The following is a 22,005-nucleotide window of genomic DNA, read 5'->3' as shown; positions in this document are numbered from 1 at the left end:
TTGATAAAGAACAGGAGGAGTAGTTCTGGCATGTGTGATGGCAAATATATTGAAAATTAAGTGTTTGAGGGCAATCCGAGGTGAGAAGGTTCATCAGGTATGTACTGAAAGGGGTAAGAGATGCGTGGTTTTAAGAAGAGTATGGCTGAGAGGGCCAAAGAGAGTCTCTTGATAGGGTTTGAACATATGAAAAGAATGAGGGAGGAGAAGTTGACAACAAGGGTACATGTGTCAGAAGTGGAGGGAACAATGAGAAGGAAGAGACTGACTTGGGAGATGGAAGGATGAAAAAAGGATGAACTAAATAAGGTTTTGAGCACTCAAGGCTTGTACTAGCAAGAGGGTGAAAGACATGCATGGGACAGATTGAAATGGAGTGATGTGGTATACAGATAAGAAAGTTGAGTTAAAAGTGATCCGACTGATCAACTCTCCCAGGCTAACTTCAAAACATGACCTGTTTGCCCTATGCCTCAATGTTGGTTCATTGTTCCTCTTCTATAGGTATTACTCTGGCTTTTGCTCCCCAAAACTGGCTGCCTGTGTGCCCTTACCACTAGCTATAATCAGCTGCTTCTCCATCACAAGTTTACAATATGACATCTCAAAGCTTTGGAATTCTCTACCGGTGAAGGTCAGTTTGCGGCAGGGGTGTTTGATGTCTCCATGGTTGTTTGATTTGTTTATGGATGGGGTGATTAGGGAGGTAAATGCAAGAGTTTTGGGGAGAGGGGAGAGTATGCAGTATGTTGGGGATGAGAGGGTCTGGGAAGTGAGTCAGCTGTTGTTCACTGATGATAGAGCTCTGGTGGCTGATTCATGGGAGCAACTGAAGAGGTAGGTGGCTGAGTTTGAAAAAATGTGTGAAAGGAGAAAGTTGAGAGTAAATGTGAATAAGAGCAAGATTATGAGGTTCAGTACGGTTGAGGGACAAGTTAACTGGGATGCAAGTTTGAATGCCCTGGTTCAATCCATTGACAGCACGTCGACCCCGGTAACACTTCTCCTCGTTCCCTCCACCTCTGACACATAAATCCTCTTTGTCAATCTTTCCTCACTCATTCTCTCCATGTGACCAAAGCATTTCAAAACACCCTCTTCTGCTCTCTCAACCACACTCTTTTTATTACCACACATCTCTCTTACCCTTTCATTAGTTACTCGATCAAACCACCTCACACCACATAATGTCCTCAAACATCTCATTTCCAGCACATCCACCCTCCTCCGCACAACTCTATCTATAGCCCATGCCTCGCAACCATATATCATTGTTGGAACCACTATTCCTTCAAACATACCCATTTTTGCTTTCCAAGATAACGTTTTCAACTTCTACACATTCTTCAACGCTCCCAGAACTTTCACCCCTCCCCCACCCTATGATTCACTTCCACCCTATACTCCAAAACAAGGAATGGAGAAGGGGGCCAGGTGAGGATATCCCCTCAATGACTCAGTCCTCTGTTCTTAACGCTACCTCGCTAACATGGAAAATGGTGAAAGTATGAAAGAAAGAAAAGATATATGTCTGTGTATGTATATGTTGAAATGTATAGGTGTGTATATGTGTGTGCATGGGAGTGTATGTATATACAGGTTTATGTGGGTGGGTTGGGCCATTCTTTCATTTGTTTCCTTGCACTACCTCACTAACGCAGGAGAAAGTGACAAAGTATAATAAATATAAGTAAATAATATTTATATATATATATATATATACATTATCCCTGGGGATAGGGAAGAAAGAATACTTCCCACGTATTCCCAGCGTGTTGTAGAAGGCAACTAAAGGGGATGGGAGTGGGGGGGCTAGAAACCCTCTACTCCTTGTATTTTAAACTTTCTAAAAGGGGAAACAGAAGAAGGAGTCATTTGAGGAGTGTTCATCCTCCTCGAAGGTTCAGATTGGGGTGTCTACATGTGTGTGGATGTAACCAAGATGAGAAAAAAAGGAGAGATAGTAGTACGTTTGAGGAGACAAACCAGGATGTTTTGGCTCTGAGAGAAACGAAGCTCAAGGGTAAAGGGGAAGAGTGGTTTGGGAACGTCTTGGGAGTTGGGGTGAAGAGAGTTGTGAGAGTAAATGAGCTTGGGAAGGAGACTTGTGTGAGGAAGTACCAGGAAAGACTGCGCACAGAATGGAAAAAGGAGAGAACAAAGAACGTAAGGGGAGTGGGGGAGGAATGGGATGTATTTAGGGAAGCACAAAAGATGCTTGTGGCGTGAGAAGTGTGGGAGGTGGGCAGATTAGAAAGGGTAGTGAGTGGTGGGATGAAGAAGTAAGATTATTTGTGAAAGAGACGAGAGAGGCATTTGGACGATTTTTGCAGGAAAATAATGCAAATGACTGGGAGATGTATAAAAGAAAGAGGCAGGAGGTCAAGAGAAAGGTGAAGAGGTGAAAAAGAGGGCAAATGAGAGTTGGGATGAGAGATTATCATTAAAATTTAGGGAGGATAAAAAGATGTTTTAGAAAGAGGTAAATAAAGTGCGTAAGCCATGGGAACAAATGGGAACATCAGTGAAGGGGGCTAATGGGGAGATGATAACAAGTAGTGGTGATGTGAGGAGATGGAGTGAGTACTTTGAAGGTTTGTTGAATGTGTTTGATGATAGAGTGGCAGATATAGGGTGTTTTGGTTGAGGTGGTGTGCAAAATGAGAGGGTTAGGGAGAATGATTTGGTAAACAGAGAAGAGGTAGTAAAAGCTTTGCAGAAGATGAAAGCCAGCAAGGCAGCGGGTTTGAATGGTAATGCAGTAGTGGAATTTATATTTATATGGAAATTATATGGGAGAGTATTGATTGAGAGGGTGAAGGCAAGTACAGAGCATCAGACTGAGGAAGTGCAGTGTGGTTTCAGAAGTGGTAGAGGATGTGTGGATCAGGTGTTTGCTTTGAAGATTGTATGTGGGAAATACTTAGAAAAGCAAATGGATTTGTATGTAGCATTTATGGATCTGGAGAAGGCATATGAGAGAGTTGATATAGATGCTCTGAGGAAGGTGTTAAGAATATATGGTGTGGGAGGCAAGTTGTTAGAAGCAGTGAAAGGTTTTTATCGAGGATGTAAAGCATGTGTACGAGTAGGAAGAGGGGAAAGTGATTGGTTCTCAGTGAAAGTTGGTTTGCGGCAGGGGTGTGTGATGTCTCCATGGTTGTTTAATTTGTTTATGGATGGGATTGTTAGGGAGGTGAATGCAAGAGTTTTGGAAAGAGGAGCAAGTATACAGTATGTTGTGGATGAGAGAGCTTGGGAAGTGAGTCAGTTGTTGTTTGCTGATGATACAGTGCTGGTGGCTGATCCAGGTGAGAAACTGCAGAAGCTGGTGACTGAGTTTGGTAAAGTGTGTGAAAGAAGAAAGCTGAGAGTAAATGTGAATAAGAGCAAGGTTATTAGGTACAGTAGGGTTGAGGGACAAGTCAATTGGGAGGTAAGATTGAAAAGAGAAAAACTGGAGGAAGTGAAGTGTTTTAGATATCTGGGAGTGGATTTGGCAACGGATGGAACCATGGAAGCAGAAATTAATCATAGAGTGGGGGAGGGGGCGAAAGTTCTGGGAGTGTTGGAAAATGTGTGAAAGTCGAGAACGTTAACTTGGAGAGCAAAAATGGGTATGTTTGAAGGAATAGTGGTTCCAACAATGTTATATGGTTGCGAGGCGTGGGCTACAGATAGAGTTGTACAGAGAAGGGTGGATGTGCTGGAAATGAGATGTCTGAGGACAATATGTGGTGTGAGGTGGTTTGATCGAGTAAGTAATGAAAGGGTAAGAGAGATGTGTGGTAATAAAAAGAGTGTGGTTGAAAGAGCAGAAGAGGGTGTTTTGAAATGGTTTGGTCACATGGAGAGAATAAGTGGGGAAAGATTGACAAAAAGGATATATGTGTCAGAGGTGGAGGGAATGAGAAGTGGGAGACCAAACTGGAGGTGGAAAGATGGAGTGAAAAAGATTTTGAGTGATCAGGGCCTGAACATGCAGGAGGGTGAAAGGCGTGCAAGGACTAGAGTGAATTGGAACGATGTGGTATACCAGGTTGATGTGCTGTCAATGGATTGAACCAGGGCATGTGAAGTGTCTGGGGTAAACCATAGAAAGTTTTGTTGGGCCTGGATGTGGAAAGGGAGATGTGGTTTCTGTGCATTACACATGACAGCTAGAGACTGAGTGTGAACGAATGTGGCCTTTGTCGTCTTTTCCTAGCGCTACCTCGCACACATACGGGGGGAGGGGGTTGTCATTTTATGAGTGGCGGGGTGGCGACAGGAATGAATAAGGGCAGACAGTATGAATTATGTACATGTGTATATATGCATATGTCTGTGTGTGTATATATATATGTATACGTTGAGATGTATAAGCATATGTATGTGCGTGTTTGGACGTGTATGTATATACATGTGTATGTGGGTTGGTTGGGCCATTCTTTTGTGTGTTTTTTTTTTTCTTTTTCCCCAAAAGAAGGAACAGAGTGGGGCCAGGTGAGGATATTCCACAAAGGCCCAGTCCTCTGTTCTTAACGCTACCTCGCTAACGTGGGAAATGGCGAATAGTTTAAAAGAAAGAAAGATACATATATATATATATATATATATATATATATATATATATATATATTCCCTGCGTGTCGTAGAAGGCGACTAAAAGGGGAGGGAGCGGGGGGCTGGAAATCCTCCCCTCTCGTTTTTTTTTTTTAATTTTCCAAAAGAAGGAACAGAGGGGGCCAGGTGAGGATACTCCAAAAAAGTCCCAGTCCTCTGTTCTTAACGCTACCTCGCCAACGCGGGAAATGGCAAATAGTTTAAAAGAAAGAAAGAAGAATATATATATATATCCTGGTAAATTATATGGGAGGGTATTGATTGAGAGGGTGAAGGCATGTACAGAGCATCAGATTGGGGAAGAGCAGTGTGGTTTCAGAAGTGGTAGAAGATGTGTGGATGAGGTGTTTGCTTTGAAGAATGTATGTGAGAAATACTTAGAAAAGCAAATGGATTTGTATGTAGCATTTATGGATCTGGAGAAGGCATATGATAGAGTTGATAGAGATGCTCTGTGGAAGGTATTAAGAATATATGGTGTGGGAGGCAAGTTGTTAGAAGCAGAGAAAAGTTTTTATCGAGGATGTAAGGCATGTGTATGTGTAGGAAGAGAGGAAAGTGACTGGTTCTCAGTGAATGTAGGTTTGTGGCAGGGGTGTGTGATGTCTCCATGGTTGTTTAATTTGTTTATGGATGGGATTGTTAGGGAGATGAATGCAAGAGTTTTGGAAAGAGGAGCAAGTATGCAGTATGTTGTGGATGAGAGAGCTTGGGAAATGAGTCAGTTGTTGTTCGCTGATGATACAGTGCTGGTGGCTGATCTGGGTGAGAAACTGCAGAAGCTGGTGACTGAGTTTGGTAAAGTGTGTGAAAGAAGAAAGCTGAGAGTAAATGTGAATAAGAGCAAGGTTATTAGGTACAGTAGGGTTGAGGGACAAGTCAATTGGGAGGTAAGACTGAAAAGAGAAAAACTGGAGGAAGTGAAGTGTTTTAGATATCTGGGAGTGGATTTGGCAACGGATGGAACCATGGAAGCAGAAATTAATCATAGAGTGGGGGAGGGGGCGAAAGTTCTGGGAGTGTTGGAAAATGTGTGAAAGTCGAGGACGTTAACTTGGAGAGCAAAAATGGCTATGTTTGAAGGAATAGTGGTTCCAACAATGTTATATGGTTGCGAGGCATGGGCTATAGATAGAGCTGTACAGAGGAGGGTGGATGTGCTGGAAATGAGATGTTTGAGGACAATAGGTGGTGTGAGGTGGTTTGATTGAGTAAGTAATGTAAGGGTAAGAGAGATGTGTGGAAATAAAGAGTGTGGTTGAGAGAGCACAAGATGGTGTTTTGAAATGGTTTGGTCACATGGAGAGAATGAGTGAGGAAAGATTGACCAAGAGGATATATGTGTCAGAGGTGGAGGGAACAAGGAGAAATGGGAGACCAAATTGGAGGTGGAAAGATGGAGTAAAAAAGATTTTCAGTGATCGGGGCCTTAAACATGCAGGAGGGTGAAAGGCGTGCAAGGACTAGAGTGAATTGGAACGATGTGGTATACCGGGGCCGACGTGCTGTCAATGGATTGAACCAGGGCATGTGAAGCGTCTGGGGTAAACCATGGAAAGTTCTGTGGGGCCTGGATGTGGAAAGGGAGCTGTAGTTTCAGTGCATTATTACATGACAGCTAGAGACTGAGTGTGAACCAATGGGGCTTTGTTGTTTTTTCCTAGCGCTACCTCGCACACATGAGGGTGGAGGGGGTTGTTATTCCATGTGTGGCGAGGTAGCGATGGGAACGAATAAAGGCAGACAGTATGAATTATGTACATGTGTATATATGTGTATGTCTGTGTGTATATATATATATATATATATATATATATATATATGCATACATTGAGATGTATATGTATGTATATTTGCGTGTGTGGTCATGTATGTATATACATGTGTATGTGGGTGGGTTGGGCCATTCTTTCGTCTGTTTCCTTGTGCTACCTTGCTAACGCAGGAGACAGCGACAAAGCAAAATAAAAATAAATAAATAAATAAATATATATATATATATATATATATATATATATATATATATATATATATATATATATATATATATATATATATGACTGATTTATTGATTCATTTTTGGTATGCTTCATGGTATTCTTGAAGACTTCACAATTATGTACATCCCCTGCTAAGAGACTTTCTAGTTTCACACATTTGTATCTTCAATTCATTGCCATGCATAGATCATCATATTTTTTTCTCTTGTTCTTTCTATTGCCACCCTTTTTTCAGTCTATGTTCAATCTCTTCGATTTTGCTTGTGAAGCGCTTCTTAATTCCCTCTAATATGTCTATTCTAATTTTGCTTTGTTGATGATCAAGCAACATAGTAGTATTCAATTTGCTTCATATATAAGAATAACACATTTTCATCAAGAGGTTTCTATCTCTTGTAAACAAAGTCCTCAGAATCATGCCAGACACTGCTTGACTTGATCGTGCTATTTTCTCAATATGCTTTATGAGATCTAGCTTCTCATTTATGATGATATCCAACTTTTTCATTATTGGTCCATTTCATATCATATGAACCTCTCTTTGGTGCATAGCTTATTTGCGCAAATTCAATTTTTGATATATTTCATTAGGTTCACTTCTGTCCATTTATATATTTTGTTCAAGCCTGAGAGAGAGAGAGAGAGAGAGAGAGAGAGAGAGAGAGAGAGAGAGAGAGAGAGAGAGAGAGAGAGAGAGAACTTTTCTGCTATTAGATTTTGCCAAAAGGAAGGGCTCGCAAGTAGTGCTCATTGCAAGAACATATGATTATGTGAGTTATGTGAAATTAAGTGTAATGAATGAATTTTACAGAGACTATGTTTGTGGACTAAAAGCCACCAGCTCAAATGTTTGTGAGGCACAGCAATATGACAGCTATCTGGGTCAAAATGTGACAACTAACAGCCAGAAGTGCTGTTTTACTAAGTAGCCATCACCTAGGTGGGAAGCACTGGCAACATAGCTCCCTGGATGGAGAGAGAGGCAGTACCTACAACTCCAACACATAATACCTTATATAGATGATTCGTCTTACATGGTGGGGATTGCCCCAAGCTGAGATTTTACACTTGGCATGACTCACACAGCAGATATTGGGCACTTTGTAGTAGAGAGACACGAGATAAGAAAAAGCAGAAAAATTCTAAAGTTCTGAGGTGAAAGGAAAGACAAAGACATGGAAACAGCCCACCCTTAAGTTTCCAAAAGTCAAGTGTTAGTCAGACACACAATTCCTTATTTAAATTATTCTTCTTACATAAATTAAATCCTCTAAAGAGGTCTATACTGGAGCAGGAGCAGGTGACTCACCAAGGCAGCGGTAGGGCTTGACCCAAGCTGAGGCTTTACATTTGGCATGACCCACGCGGCAGAAGTTGGGCACCTTGTAGTAGTGTGAGGACTCCACAATGTTGGTGATGTCGCGGTCTGGGTACACCTGCAAGAACATGTCTCCATGTCAGCTAACATTTCAGTACATCTGGAAAGTTTACAAACAATGTAATCAAAACAGGTGTCCAAGACAACATCTGAGAATGTTTAAGTACAATATAACCAAAACAGGTGTCCACTACAACATCTGGGAAGGGTTTTAAGTACAATATAACCAAGACAGGTGTCCATTACAACATCTGGGAAGGGGGTGCACATAAAGTAATCCATCCTGATTCATTTTCACTAAAACTGAAAGATAAATCAATAAAAAGGGATCTACTATTCTTTACCACTAGAAATAGAATAATTCACAGATTATGCAGTAATGCAGTTAGTGAAGACCCTTCGAATTAAAACAACATGAAAGGATTAAAGAAAACAAGGAATACCACTGTAACTGGACTATTACATCCCTATTTTTCATAACCTTCTCTTGATTACTGTACTCCAAACAACACCAACAAAACCCTTTCATATTCTGCAACTCTACAATCAGTTTCAACACATGATAAAGCTTCTGGGTATACTCTTGAGCACAATGGATGTGATAGCCAGGCCATCATACTCAAGGGTAGTACTGACATTCTCTAGGATCAACTATTATGAGTAAGGGGTTAACAAACATCATACATCAAATATGTGTATATATATATATATATATATATATATATATATATATATATATATATATATATATATATATATATATACATATATATATATATATATATATATATATATATTGTTATTGTTACCTTTCACGAAATCTTCCACGATAGGTATGGTCCAAGGCTGGATGAGTTTAGAATTCAAAATTTCCCTACTTAAAATTCTTCTAAGTGCATCGGTGTATATCATCAGTGTATATCTGTGCTAAAGCCAGGCAAATCTTTGATAACAAATGGTATTGAAAAATCATACAATGTTTATATGCTTTTGCATAACAAGAATTAAACAATTTCTAACATCACTCTCTGCTACATGCTAAGTGAAGCACTCATGTCTACAAAAACTTCACCACCTCCAAAACTCATGGTTACATTAGTTCAAGGATCCTTGGTAACTCATCTAAAATGCTGAATACAGAAACATTTGGATTTTCTGTTTAATGTCAATGAATCAACTCATGACACCATCAAAAAATATGTTTCTGGATAGTTAACTTCTTACAGAAAAAAAAAATGCAAATAAAGTTTTGTTTAAATGCTTAATACTGAAACCATTATGGGAACAGGTTATGCCTATCATCTTATAGAAAACATCACAGGAATTTATGTATAAGTGGGACTTATGAGACTGACATAGAGTAGTACAACAACCAACTATACAACCAGAACCCCAATAAAGAGATCTATAAGGGGGAGTATAAACTACATAAAGGTCTATGTCAAATTTTCCATTAAGTACATGGATAAGATGTTAACACACCTATTTACAACATGACAGACAAATTATGCATCACCAGACTGGTCACCATTGAAAAGATGTAGATTGACTCGTGAAGCATAACAGCAGGCAACATCTGAGACAGGAAAGAAGCCACAGATTGCCCACATAAAACAGATGGAAAAGTGGTCAGATAATGTCAGCATTGAGCAAGCTCCATAAAACAAGAAAGACCCAATCAACATCAGGACAGCAGAAATTAAGCATGAAAGGAGTCTGACAACATGTAAGAACATACTTTTACAATCATAAAACTGTGGACTGTGCACTGATTCTCAGAGCAAAAGCAAACTATCAGGAGAAAATTGGTCAAGAAACTTTGTGATTGGAAAGAGAAGCTGAGACAGAATTCCACAAATCAAAAACTGCAATATGCTGAGGTGGATAATAAAACTGGGTACACATAATCACTCTCTCTCTCCAACTGACAGATGGTTAGAGCACCAACTATAACCCCATGAACTGTGGCTTTGACTCCACTTACACCAGCTATAACCCCATAAATATTGACTTCAACTCCATGAACACTGGTTACGACTTCCAGACACTGGTAATGACCACACTACCATTATCTAAGGCCATTAAAACAGTGGCTACAAATTCACAAACTTTAAGCCCCCATTAACAATGGATATAGTACCACAAACACTGGTCGCAACTTCACAAACACTGGCCACAACCCATGAACAATGGCTGTGACTCCATCAAAATTTGCTATGACCTCAAGAACATTAGCTATGAACCCACAAATATCAACTAAAACCCCATGAAAACTGCCTGCGACTCCAAACAATGACTACAACCCATGAACACTAACTATATCCAATAATCATTGATATAACTTTACAAACATTGGCTTTGACCCCATGAACACTGGCTACGTCTGAACAATCACTGGCTACACTTTCATGAGCAATGGGTATAACCTCACAAACAACAGTTAGACTTCCTCGAACATATGATACAACTCCATAAACATTAGATAAGATCCTACAAAAACTGGCAACAACACCAACATACACTGGCTACATCCCCGGGGACAAAGGCTACAACTCCGTAAACATTGGCTGCAACCTGAAGAGCACTGGTTATAACTATGATCACTGGCTACTCCACAAACACCGGCTACAACCTCATGAACAGTGGGTACGACTTAATGAACACTAGTAATGACTTCGCAAACAATGGCTACAATTCCATGAACACTGTGTTAAATCCTCATCAGAAGTAGCTACGACTTTATGATCGCTGGTTATAAACCCACGACAATGGCTACGACCCCATTAACACAAAGTACAACGTCATGAACAGTGGTTACGACTTTATCAAGGTAACGAACTCACACACACTGAATACACACTCATAAACTATGATTGACTTCATGAGTACTGGATATGACCCCACGAACAATGGCTACAACTCCATGACCACTGCTTAGGTGCCCACGAACGTTGGCTTTGGACACATGGATACACTCACAGAGTATATAGGCTAACGACCCTACACACACCACTTACCGTCTCAAAAAGGTATACCTGGATTTGGGTCGTTCTTGACCTTTTTTTTTTTGTACGTGTGTAAATCTTTTATTCATATTCTTTAACAGTCTGATTCAACAAGAGATCAACAATTTAGGTATGCCGGGCTACGGCCTCTAACAGCCTGACTAAGCAGAGGAGCAACACAACAACTTGGTACCAGATCGAGCAGTGGGACTAGAACTTCTCCAAACCCCCTTAAGACATACGTAAGGTATGGTTAATTAATGGGACAGCAGCATTCAAGAGTCTGACTGAACAGAGGAACATGACAGGTAGGCCCCGATCGTGCTGTATGGGTAGAAAACATCTGAAACATCCGAAGGAGAAAAGCTGCATCACAGATACTTTTTCCCAAATCGAAATGTGGAAGCGGACCTCCGAAACCATCGTAAGGTATCTTATCGAGTAATAAGAAACTTTAGCGAGTAATAATTACACTATTCAGACTTAGTACTGAACAGTTGCACAGAGCAGCTTTATTAGGAAGAACGATAAAATGTGAGGAGGGAATGTTACCTATAAAATGCGAGTAGCGCGTTAAAGGCGAACATCTCTCCCAGTAGATGACATCGACATCGCCTGACGACTGGATGCTTTGCTTGGTCGACCGGCTGGCCGTCTGGCTGACAGAGCTCGGTGCTACATTTTCATCTTTTTTTCATCAGCTTCCCTCCTACCAATGCTAAAAATCCCCGGCCACCCTTATTTATGCTGCTACATCCTTGTACTCTTACATATCCTACTACATCCTTGTACTCTTTCTCATCCTGTCACATCTTTGTGCTTTTTTTTTTTTTTACTAACTCCCGTCAACGTGTTCTTATATTCAGACTTATTCTACTGCGGCTTTACTTCCCCATTTCTTTTTTTATTAGAAACCATCATCAGCCACGCTCACGTCCAGCAAGAAAAAATTACTACAATCCTCCACCTAGTATCTGGTATGTTCAGTTAACGGTTATAAGGAAAGGTTGTCACAGCAAGTACACAAAATTCCTTCAACCACCATATATATATATATATATATATATATATATATATATATATATATATATATATATATATATATATATATATATAAAACTTGCCGTTTCCCGCTTTATAGAGTAGCGCTATTTCACTCTAACCCGTGCACGCCTTTCACCCTCCTGTATGTTCAGGTTCCAAACACTGGAAATCTTTTTCACTTCATCCTTCCATCTTCAGTTTGGTCTCCCCTTTCTTTTCCCCTCCACTTCTGAGACCCACGCCATAAGAAAAGTTACCAAGTTATTTGAGATAAAAATTACGAATCTATGTTTTATTTTTTTTTCTGGTTCTTGGCTTGGCCTTATATATATATATATATATATATATATATATATATATATATATTTTTTTTTTTTTTTTTTCTTTTTTCTTTTCTTTCAAACTATTCGCCATTTCCCGCATTAGCAAGGTAGCGTTAAGAACAGAGGACTGGGCCTCTGAGGGAATATATATATATATATATATATATATATATATATATATATATATATATATATATATATATATATATATATATATCCATGGGTCGTACCGTAGTGTTTAAGGGTTACATAACTGCCTGCGTTCAAGGATCGTACCGTCATGTTCAAGGGTTGTATCGTCGTGCTCAAGGGTCGTGACCGCCGTGCTCAAAGGGGGATACACTTTTTCCCCCAGTGTCTCCAACTATTATGTTCATATATGAACATTTGCAATGAAAATGTAAGCCGATTTTTGTACGCGCAGTTTTATTGTCGTGGCATTAATATTCTGGCGATGCGTAGCTGAAATTGCGTTTCGTGTTTTGTGTGCAGTGATGGTTATTATTCCCAGGGTGGCTCACGGCAGATTGGATAGTGTGACCTCCCAACTGTTAATGGATATGATAGGGCAGAAGCTTGTGTGTATTGTGTTCTGTCTCCTCCCGTGTCAGAGGGGGTGACACCACCAATATACAGGTACAGGTGGTGTGTGTGTGTGTGTGTGTGTGTGTGTGTGTGCCTTAGTCTACCTTCCTGTTGTTTCACGGGTCTTTCAAATCTATAGCTATACTCAGTCAGGCTGTTGAGGGCCGCGGCTTGTATATCTTACCGTTCGAATACACCTTACAAGGATCTGGGAGGTCTACTCCAACAGCTCGGTTTGGGAACAAGCACTCGCGTTGCTCTTCAACTCATTCAGACTGTTGGAAACTGCGGCCCGTATACCTTCCATTACATTTTCTACTTGCAAAGCTCGGCCTGGGACCAAGCTCTAGTGTTGCCACTTCGTTCAGTGGCAGCTGATCGCATATGACGCTCAGTAGGGGGTTTCAGTAACAGATTTACATATATACTAAAAAAAAGATCGTCAATACAAGAACGACTCTATTCCAGGTTCCCAGTTACAACTTAATTTATGTAGAAGGTCGAGCCACCAACATAGCCATAGTCAATGTGCGTGGAGTCGTGACTACTGTTCGTGTGGTCGTAGTCAATGTTTTGGCCATCAGCAAAGCCATAGTCAATGTGCGTGGAGTCGTGACTGACTACTGTTCGTGTGGTCGTACCCATTGTTCCTGGGGTGGAAGCCAGTGGTCGTGCAGTCGTGTCCAGTGTTCGTGACTTTCAACGAATTTCAACCTCTCAGAACACAAGGGTACGACCTTTGGACCACGGCGTTGCGATCCTTGAGCACGAAGGTACGACTACTGGTTATGACTATACGGATTCTGACCTTAACCACAGCTTGGCCATAGGTCGTACCGCTGTGCTTAAGAGGTTGACCACATTTTCCGTAAGTGATTCCCTATCTCGCACCCGTACTTCGTAAACTCGTCGCCATATTCCCGGTTGAAACAAATGCTTTTAAGTAAAGGTACGACAGCTGAGTACAAATAACCACATTCCTCCGAATGTCGTTCTGTTCGGACGTTTTCTGTCAATGGTATTACACACACACACACACACACACACACACACATATGGAAGTGCGAGTTCATATGCACTATATTCGTGTGTGTGTGTGTGTGTGTGTATATATATATATATATATATATATATATATATATATATATATTTTTTTTTTTTTTTTTTTTTTTTATAGTTTGTCGCTGTCTCCCGCGTTTGCGAGGTAGCGCAAGGAAACAGACGAAAGAAATGGCCCCCCCCCCATACACATGTACATACACACGTCCACACACGCAAATATACATACCTACACAGCTTTCCATGGTTTACCCCAGACGCTTCACATGCCTTGCTTCAATCCACTGACAGCACGTCAACCCCTGTATACCACATGACTCCAATTCACTCTATTTCTTGCCCTCCTTTCACCCTCCTGCATGTTCAGGCCCCGATCACACAAAATCTTTTTCACTCCATCTTTCCACCTCCAATTTGGTCTCCCTCTTCTCCTCGTTCCCTCCACCTCCGACACATATATCCTCTTGGTCAATCTCTCCTCACTCATTCTCTCCATGTGCCCAAACCATTTCAAAACACCCTCTTCTGCTCTCTCAACCACGCTCTTTTTATTTCCACACATCTCTCTTACCCTTACGTTACTTACTCGCTCAAACCACCTCACACCACACATTGTCCTCAAACATCTCATTTCCAGCACATCCATCCTCCTGCGCACATCTCTATCCATAGCCCACGCCTCGCAACCATACAGCATTGTTGGTACCACTATTCCCTCAAACATACCCATTTTTGCTTTCCGAGATAATGTTCTCGACTTCCACACATTTTTCAAGGCTCCCAAAATTTTCGCCCCCTCCCCCACCCTATGATCCACTTCCGCTTCCATGGTTCCATCCGCTGACAGATCCACTCCCAGATATCTAAAACACTTCACTTCCTCCAGTTTTTCTCCATTCAAACTCACCTCCCAATTGACTTGACCCTCAACCCTACTGTACCTAATAACCTTGCTCTTATTCACATTTACTCTCAACTTTCTTCTTCCACACACTTTACCAAACTCAGTCACCAGCTTCTGCAGTTTCTCACATGAATCAGCCACCAGCGCTGTATCATCAGCGAACAACAATTGACTCACTTCCCAAGCTCTCTCATCCCCAACAGACTTCATACTTGCCCCTCTTTCCAGGACTCTTGCATTTACCTCCTTTACAACCCCATCCATAAACAAATTAAACAACCATGGAGACATCACACACCCCTGCCGCAAACCTACATTCACTGAGAACCAATCACTTTCCTCTCTTCCTACACGTACACATGCCTTACATCCTCGATAAAAACTTTTCACTGCTTCTAACAACTTGCCTCCCACACCATATATTCTTAATACCTTCCACAGAGCATCTCTATCAACTCTATCATATGCCTTCTCCAGATCCATAAATGCTACATACAAATCCCTTTGCTTTTCTAAGTATTTCTCACATACATTCTTCAAAGCAAACACCTGATCCACACATCCTCTACCACTTCTGAAACCGCACTGCTCTTCCCCAATCTGATGCTCTGTACATGCCTTCACCCTCTCAATCAATACCCTCCCATATAATTTACCAGGAATACTCAACAAACTTATACCTCTGTAATTTGAGCACTCACTCTTATCCCCTTTGCCTTTGTACAATGGCACTATGCACGCATTCCGCCAATCCTCAGGCACCTCACCATGAGTCATACATACATTAAATAACCTTACCAACCAGTCAACAATACAGTCACCCCCTTTCTTAATAAATTCCACTGCAATACCATCCAAACCTGCTGCCTTGCCGGCTTTCATCTTCCGCAAAGCTTTTACTACCTCTTCTCTGTTTACCAAATCATTTTCCCTATATATATATATATATATATATATATATATATATTTTTTTTTTTTTTTTTAAACTATTCGCCATTTCCCGCGTTAGCGAGGTAGCGATAAGAACAGAGGAATGGGCCTTTGAGGGAATATCCTTACCTGGCCCCGTTCTCTGTTCCTTTTGGAAAATTAAAAAAAAATAATGAGAAGGGAGGATTTCCAGCCCCCCGCTTCCTCCCCTTTAAGTTGCCTTCTACGACACGCAGGGAATACGTGGGAAGTATTCTTTCTCCCCTATCCCCAGGGATAATATATATATATATATATATATATATATATATATATATATATATCACCTTTCCTTACGCCATGTTATTTGTGGAATCATCGACATATCCTGCAGATGGAAAGTCGTTGCTGCACAGGCGATTTTAACTCAACCCCTACTCTCCTACATGACCCCATCACACCCCCATCCCCTTTCGGTCGTTTCATTTTCCAGGTGTTGGGCAGGTGAGAGAGGGAGGTGGGGGTAGGATGCGGGGGTAGGATGGGGGGGGGAGGCAGAAGAGGAGAGGTCCTGTCTATTACGTCACTGGGTGGTCGTCATGACAACCGTTTGTTTGGTCTAGTGCGTCTGTCTCCCTCGACGCCCTGCCCTCCCTGGCTAGCTAGGTGTCGCTTCCTCCCTCCCTCCCTGTCTTTAAATGGTCCGTCACCCTAGTTATAATCTTTAAGAGGAAGTATTACCCGCTTGGGTATCTGAAGGGTTTGTGACTGCTGCGTAGTGAGCGAGGACTTCACTGGCAGTTTGGTAACACGTAACTCGTTCGACTCGTTCTACATTTTCCTGCGGTGAATGCTACGATCTAGCTCTGCCTTTCTGGCACTCTTATTATCAAGACTTGTAAGTAAATAAGTAAAAAAAAATATTCTATCACTAAACTGCAGTAACATTTACGCGCTAGTCCTGCTTTTTAAGGCAATACCTCCTAGGTACTCTTAAGTCTCTCTCTCTCTCTCTCTCTCTCTCTCTCTCTCTCTCTCTCTCTCTCTCTCTCTCTCTCTCTCTCTCCACCTAAGTAATTCGAGTTGGCCACCTTCAGGTCTTCATGGCGGTGAGCAACAATGCACCGAGCCAAACTACTTACTCCTGCGTTAGACCAGACACTCGAACACACACGGATAGCTTCTGTCTCCGCCGCTGCGCTGATCGGCCGGATCAATTATGGTCCTCAAACAGGATGTCATAAAAGTTTCCCCGTCATGTTCTACTGCTCCGGACACAGCAGCCGTGGCCCACTTTTAAACAGGAACCATTCAGCTGATGAAATACGACTTTAAACACTAGAACACGACGAGACGACCCTTGGATACACTTAGCCATATCATCATATGAACCCATGGGTCGTACCGTCTCGCTCGACGAGTGAACGACCTATGTTAAGTCCTTGGGCCGCATATAAAACCAGCAAAGCCTTGTGGCCTGGTCTGTTCAAGGTCAGGTTGGAACAGCGCCACATTCTAACTTCCCGGCCGATCCGCTCGCCTCGGTCAGCGTGATCTACCGCACCACGCCATCATCTCCCTCATTGTTTACAAGAGACCCCAGTCACCTATATCCTCGTGAGGCTGTGAACCACCTCCCCATACCTCTCCTCCACTCTGGCCACCATTCACCATTGACAGCCACATTCCTCCCCCCCACTCTATTACACCCAACGTCCCTCCGTCATTCATGGAACCATTCCATGAATCGTATCATTCATAACTAACACTATCCCTCAACACCATCCCGCCCCCACCAATCGTAACCCCCCTCCACCATTTAGCCTCTCTTAAATTCACATCAGCTAAAAATTCCGTCAAGGCCACATCGGCCGTAATCCAACTACCAAGGAGCCCCATAAATCGCGCTTCTTCACCATCTACGAGCACCATCATCGACACCATTCACACACACACACCACCATCACCACCACCATCAAGTCCCTGGCTCTCCACGTCATACACTCTCTTGGTGATCTCCCATTACCCTGTCACTCACACGCCTTCGCCAATCACTTCAAATCTACGACATCATCATTCCCTCCCAAACCTACATTACCTACTCCTAGTTTTCTATGTCCGCATCGTCTATCCCGCAGCCTCTCCGCCCACACGCCTACCATTCATCTCTATAACCTCCCCAACCAGTCATCTGCGCGCGCGCGCGCGCGCACACACACACACACACACACACACACGATTATTATTATCATTATCATTTCTATTATCAGTTATCATTATCATTATAACTATCATAATCATTATCATTATTACCATTATTATTATTATCACTTATCATTATAAGTTATAATTATTATTACTATTAGTTATCATCATTATTAAACGCGCATATATCGTCATTCTTATCAACTTGCATTAGTTTAGGAGGATCGCTTACCCCCAATATCTCGGTGTGTTACCAGGCGATACGCAGCGTCCCACCTGTGGTGAGTTAGGCTACTGGAGGTAAACCTACGTAATCTCAAAACCAAGCAGGCCAGGTACGCTCAGTAAAACGTGGAGGGTCCTCATCTATTTTCTCAAGCTCTTCACAACGTCATCTATCATGCCCGCTCTTATTTATGTCACTTACTGGTTCTAGATGTTATAATATTTTACTACCTTCCACGCCTGTCCTGCTGGGACCAGACACTGCACTGTTCCCCCATGTTTAAATGAGGATATACCTCTCCCATGTAGAGTCAATGCTGTCAGCTGTTGCTCAAGAGTATTCTGTCTTGACAGCCACCATCCACGTCCTCAGTTACTCCCTCACTATCCACACTCTCCACCATTCGCAACAACATCCACAAGCCTACCATTCATAACAACATCCACATCCCTACCATTCATAAAATCATCCACAACCCAACCATTCACATCCACACCCCTACTATTTATAACGACATCCACACCCCAACCTATTCATAACAACATCCACACCCCTACCAATCATAACAACATGCACACACCACCACTATTCATAATATCCACACCCTTACCATTCATAACATACATACACCCTACCATTCAAAACATACACACCCACATTATTCATGACAACATCCACAACCCCACCATTCATAACATTCACCCACACCCCCACCATTCATAACTACATCCACACCCCATCATTGCACGTAAACAAATTTCATACCAACTACCAAACACACCCACACCATCCATACACCAACATCATTTACACTCACATAAACACTGCCACTGTTCGCATCTACACCATCCCCGCCCCACACTACCAACACTGTTTACCTCCCACCCAAATGAATCTCACCCAAAACTGTTAAAAATCCCACTACAGTGACACACACACACACACACACACACACACACACACACATTCCACACACTACTTCCTCACGTTACGAGTGTAAAGCCTTCATTCAAAGGTTCAAACTTACCCATCGTTAATTCCACGTAACTTTTCCACACACACACACACACACACACACACACACACACACACACACACACACAAAGACGAGGCCCAAAGGAAGGCAACAAAGATGGTACCACAATCAAGAGAGCCAAGTTACAGGGAGAGGCTGGAAGCTTTGAATTTCCCCCACCCTGGAAGAGGGAGGAAAGAGGGAGTGACCTCATCCCAACCTTTAAAACTGGGAAACAGTTCGATGACGTGGACAGAGAACAGTTCTCTGAGAGACGTAGGACAGAGCAACCACAGGACCCAGCATAAGTAAGAGACTCGTAATAAAAAAAAATTTATATAAATACTTTTAATGTAAAAAGTAGTGGATGAAAGGAACAAGATGACTGAGGACATGGTTACAGCAGACAGCGTACATAAATTCAACAAGCAACTGTACGATGGTAGAGAATGTTCGAGAGATGCGAGGCCTTGAGGAGTGTAAAAATTCTCTCCCCGTACGGTACAAATAAGCAATTACAAATCGGTAATCAACAAGCACGTCCTCACACTACACATGCAATACACTCACTAAGCGAGCGCTGTATAATTACCTGATGCAAGTCAAGGGCAGGAATATATGGAATACGACCCCACCTCCTGACACGAGTGATTTTTCCTCACTTCTGGTGTCAGTACAGACTGACTTGCTCGGGGTAACAGAGACCTTCGGGTAAAATGTTGAGGACATGACCAAGAGCACCGGTAAGCTAGTGCTGGGAGCTGGACGTTCAGGCAGGCGTGTTGCCTGCCTGCCTAGCCCGCCTCCAACATCATGTTGTCAGGGGCCTTCAACACCCACCCACCCACCTCCTCCTCCTCCTCCTCCTCCACCTACCACACACACACACACATGCCCTCCCTCCTGCCCACACACACACACACACACACCTCACTTCCCTCCTTCCTACACACAGGATGATGGGGGCCTTTTACATCCTGTCCTCCCTCACACCTGACTTTACACATGCACACGCAAAAATACTAGAGTGAGAGAGAGAGAGAGAGAGAGAGAGAGAGAGAGAGAGAGAGAGAGAGAGAGAGAGAGAGAGAGAGAGAGAGAGAGAGAGAGAGAGAGATATCTGAGCCACCTGATTTATGAGAAGCGGCTCTGTGCAAGTCATACAAAAATCTTAGTGACCATGTCAGGTTACAGGACAAGGGAGAACTCCTGATAACAAACACGGATGGAGGCGGGTCAGGCCGGAGGAGACAGACGCTCGCCTGCATACTACACACCAGTAATGATTTTCCTGACTTCTGGTATTAACACTCACTTTCTTGCTCCCTTGCTCAGTCGGGCTGTTGGAGGCTGCGGCCCGTTTGTCTACGTTAACCATCACATTTCGACTGGTCTGGTCCAAGACAACGAAGCTATGGCAAAAGTTTTAGATGACTATCTATATTTGCATCTGTGTTTAAGGTCGAAGACACAACCCACGTCCCGAATCCATTTTCGCTGATAAGAAAGGAGGACGTTCTTCGACAAAGATATATAATTGAACACACATTATCAGCAATATACGGAATGAAAATAAACAAAACGGCAGGCCCTGATAACTGTTATCAGAGGACAATGAAAGAGGCAAAAAATGAGACAGTTAAGCCCTTGACTTGCCCTTTTCAATATGTCTGTCAATGTAACACTGATATTCAAAAAATGTAGTAAGTCTCTGCCCGGGAATCATCGTCCACTTATGTTAATGTCTGGAGTTGGAAAACTCAAGGTAACCATCATTCGAGAAAGAATCGTGATCTATTCAGAGAACCACCATTTCGATGAAATTGCTCATGTCTGACAAACCTGCTCATATTTTTTTTATGATATAATCAACATGTATGACGAAAATAAAGCAGTTGATGTCATCTGCCTAGATCTTCAAAAAGTATGCGATACGGTTCTGCATCAAAGGTTACCTGCAAAAATTACGTTACATGGAACTGATGAGGTTGTACTTCAGTGGACAGGAAATGGGTTGATTGGCCGTAAACAAAGAGTTGTGAGTAATGGTCGAGCCTCAGAATGATTAGACGTAACAAGTGGAGTGCCGCAAGGACCAGTCATGGGACCGGTTCTCTTCCTCATAAACATAAATAAATTGATATGCTGCAAAATTCGTTCATGATACAAAGATGGAAAAAAAAAAACTGCAAATAACCTGAATAGCCGCAGCTTCAAACTGACAAAGAAAAACAGAAGGACTGGGCTCAAAAGTGGCAAATGAATGTTAATATGATAAGTGCAAAGTTTATTGGAGGCAAAAACGAAAAGGCAAGCTACAGCATGAATTCTGTTCAACTGCTGGAGGTAAATGAGGAAAAAGACTTCGGCGTAATGGTCTCTGGTGACCAAAAACTAAGCAAGTAGTGAAAAGAGAAAACAAAATTTTTGGTTTCATATGTAGGGCCTTTGAATTTAAGGCCTGGAAAATCATTCTTACTCTTTACATTTCACTAGTTCGTCCCCAGCTTGAGTCTCGTACTCTGTTTTGGTTACCTTGCCTTAAAAAAAAGGGGGGGCAGTCACCTTACCTTAAATAAAAAGACAAAGACAATGGAAAGAGAACAGAGCTGAGCTGCTAAGATGGTTTCTAGGCTGAGAAATAAATTTTGCGAGAGCAGATTAAATGACTTGAATATATTTCGCTTGGAAAAGAGATGCTTTAATGCAGGTATTCAAAATGATCAAAGGCTTTGATAATCTTGATC

The 22,005-nt window shown here is 42.0% G+C and overlaps 1 protein-coding gene across 2 annotated transcripts in view; it reads right to left on the bottom strand.

Moving 5' to 3' along the window:
• The window catches only part of Appl (amyloid-beta-like protein), a 318,976-nt gene that overhangs the window by 72,396 nt on the left and 224,575 nt on the right, over window positions 1-22,005 (bottom strand). For both annotated transcript variants that reach the window (XM_071673063.1, XM_071673064.1), the window contains exon 3: window positions 7,915-8,041. In XM_071673063.1, the coding sequence (XP_071529164.1) occupies window positions 7,915-8,041 (127 nt within the window). The remainder of the gene's footprint in view (window positions 1-7,914; window positions 8,042-22,005) is intronic.

Source organism: Panulirus ornatus, chromosome 18 (assembly GCF_036320965.1).
Source record: "Panulirus ornatus isolate Po-2019 chromosome 18, ASM3632096v1, whole genome shotgun sequence".
NCBI lineage: Eukaryota > Metazoa > Arthropoda > Malacostraca > Decapoda > Palinuridae > Panulirus > Panulirus ornatus.
The sequence above is the reverse complement of the archived record's forward strand: the minus strand, read 5'-3'. Positions and strand labels throughout refer to the sequence as shown.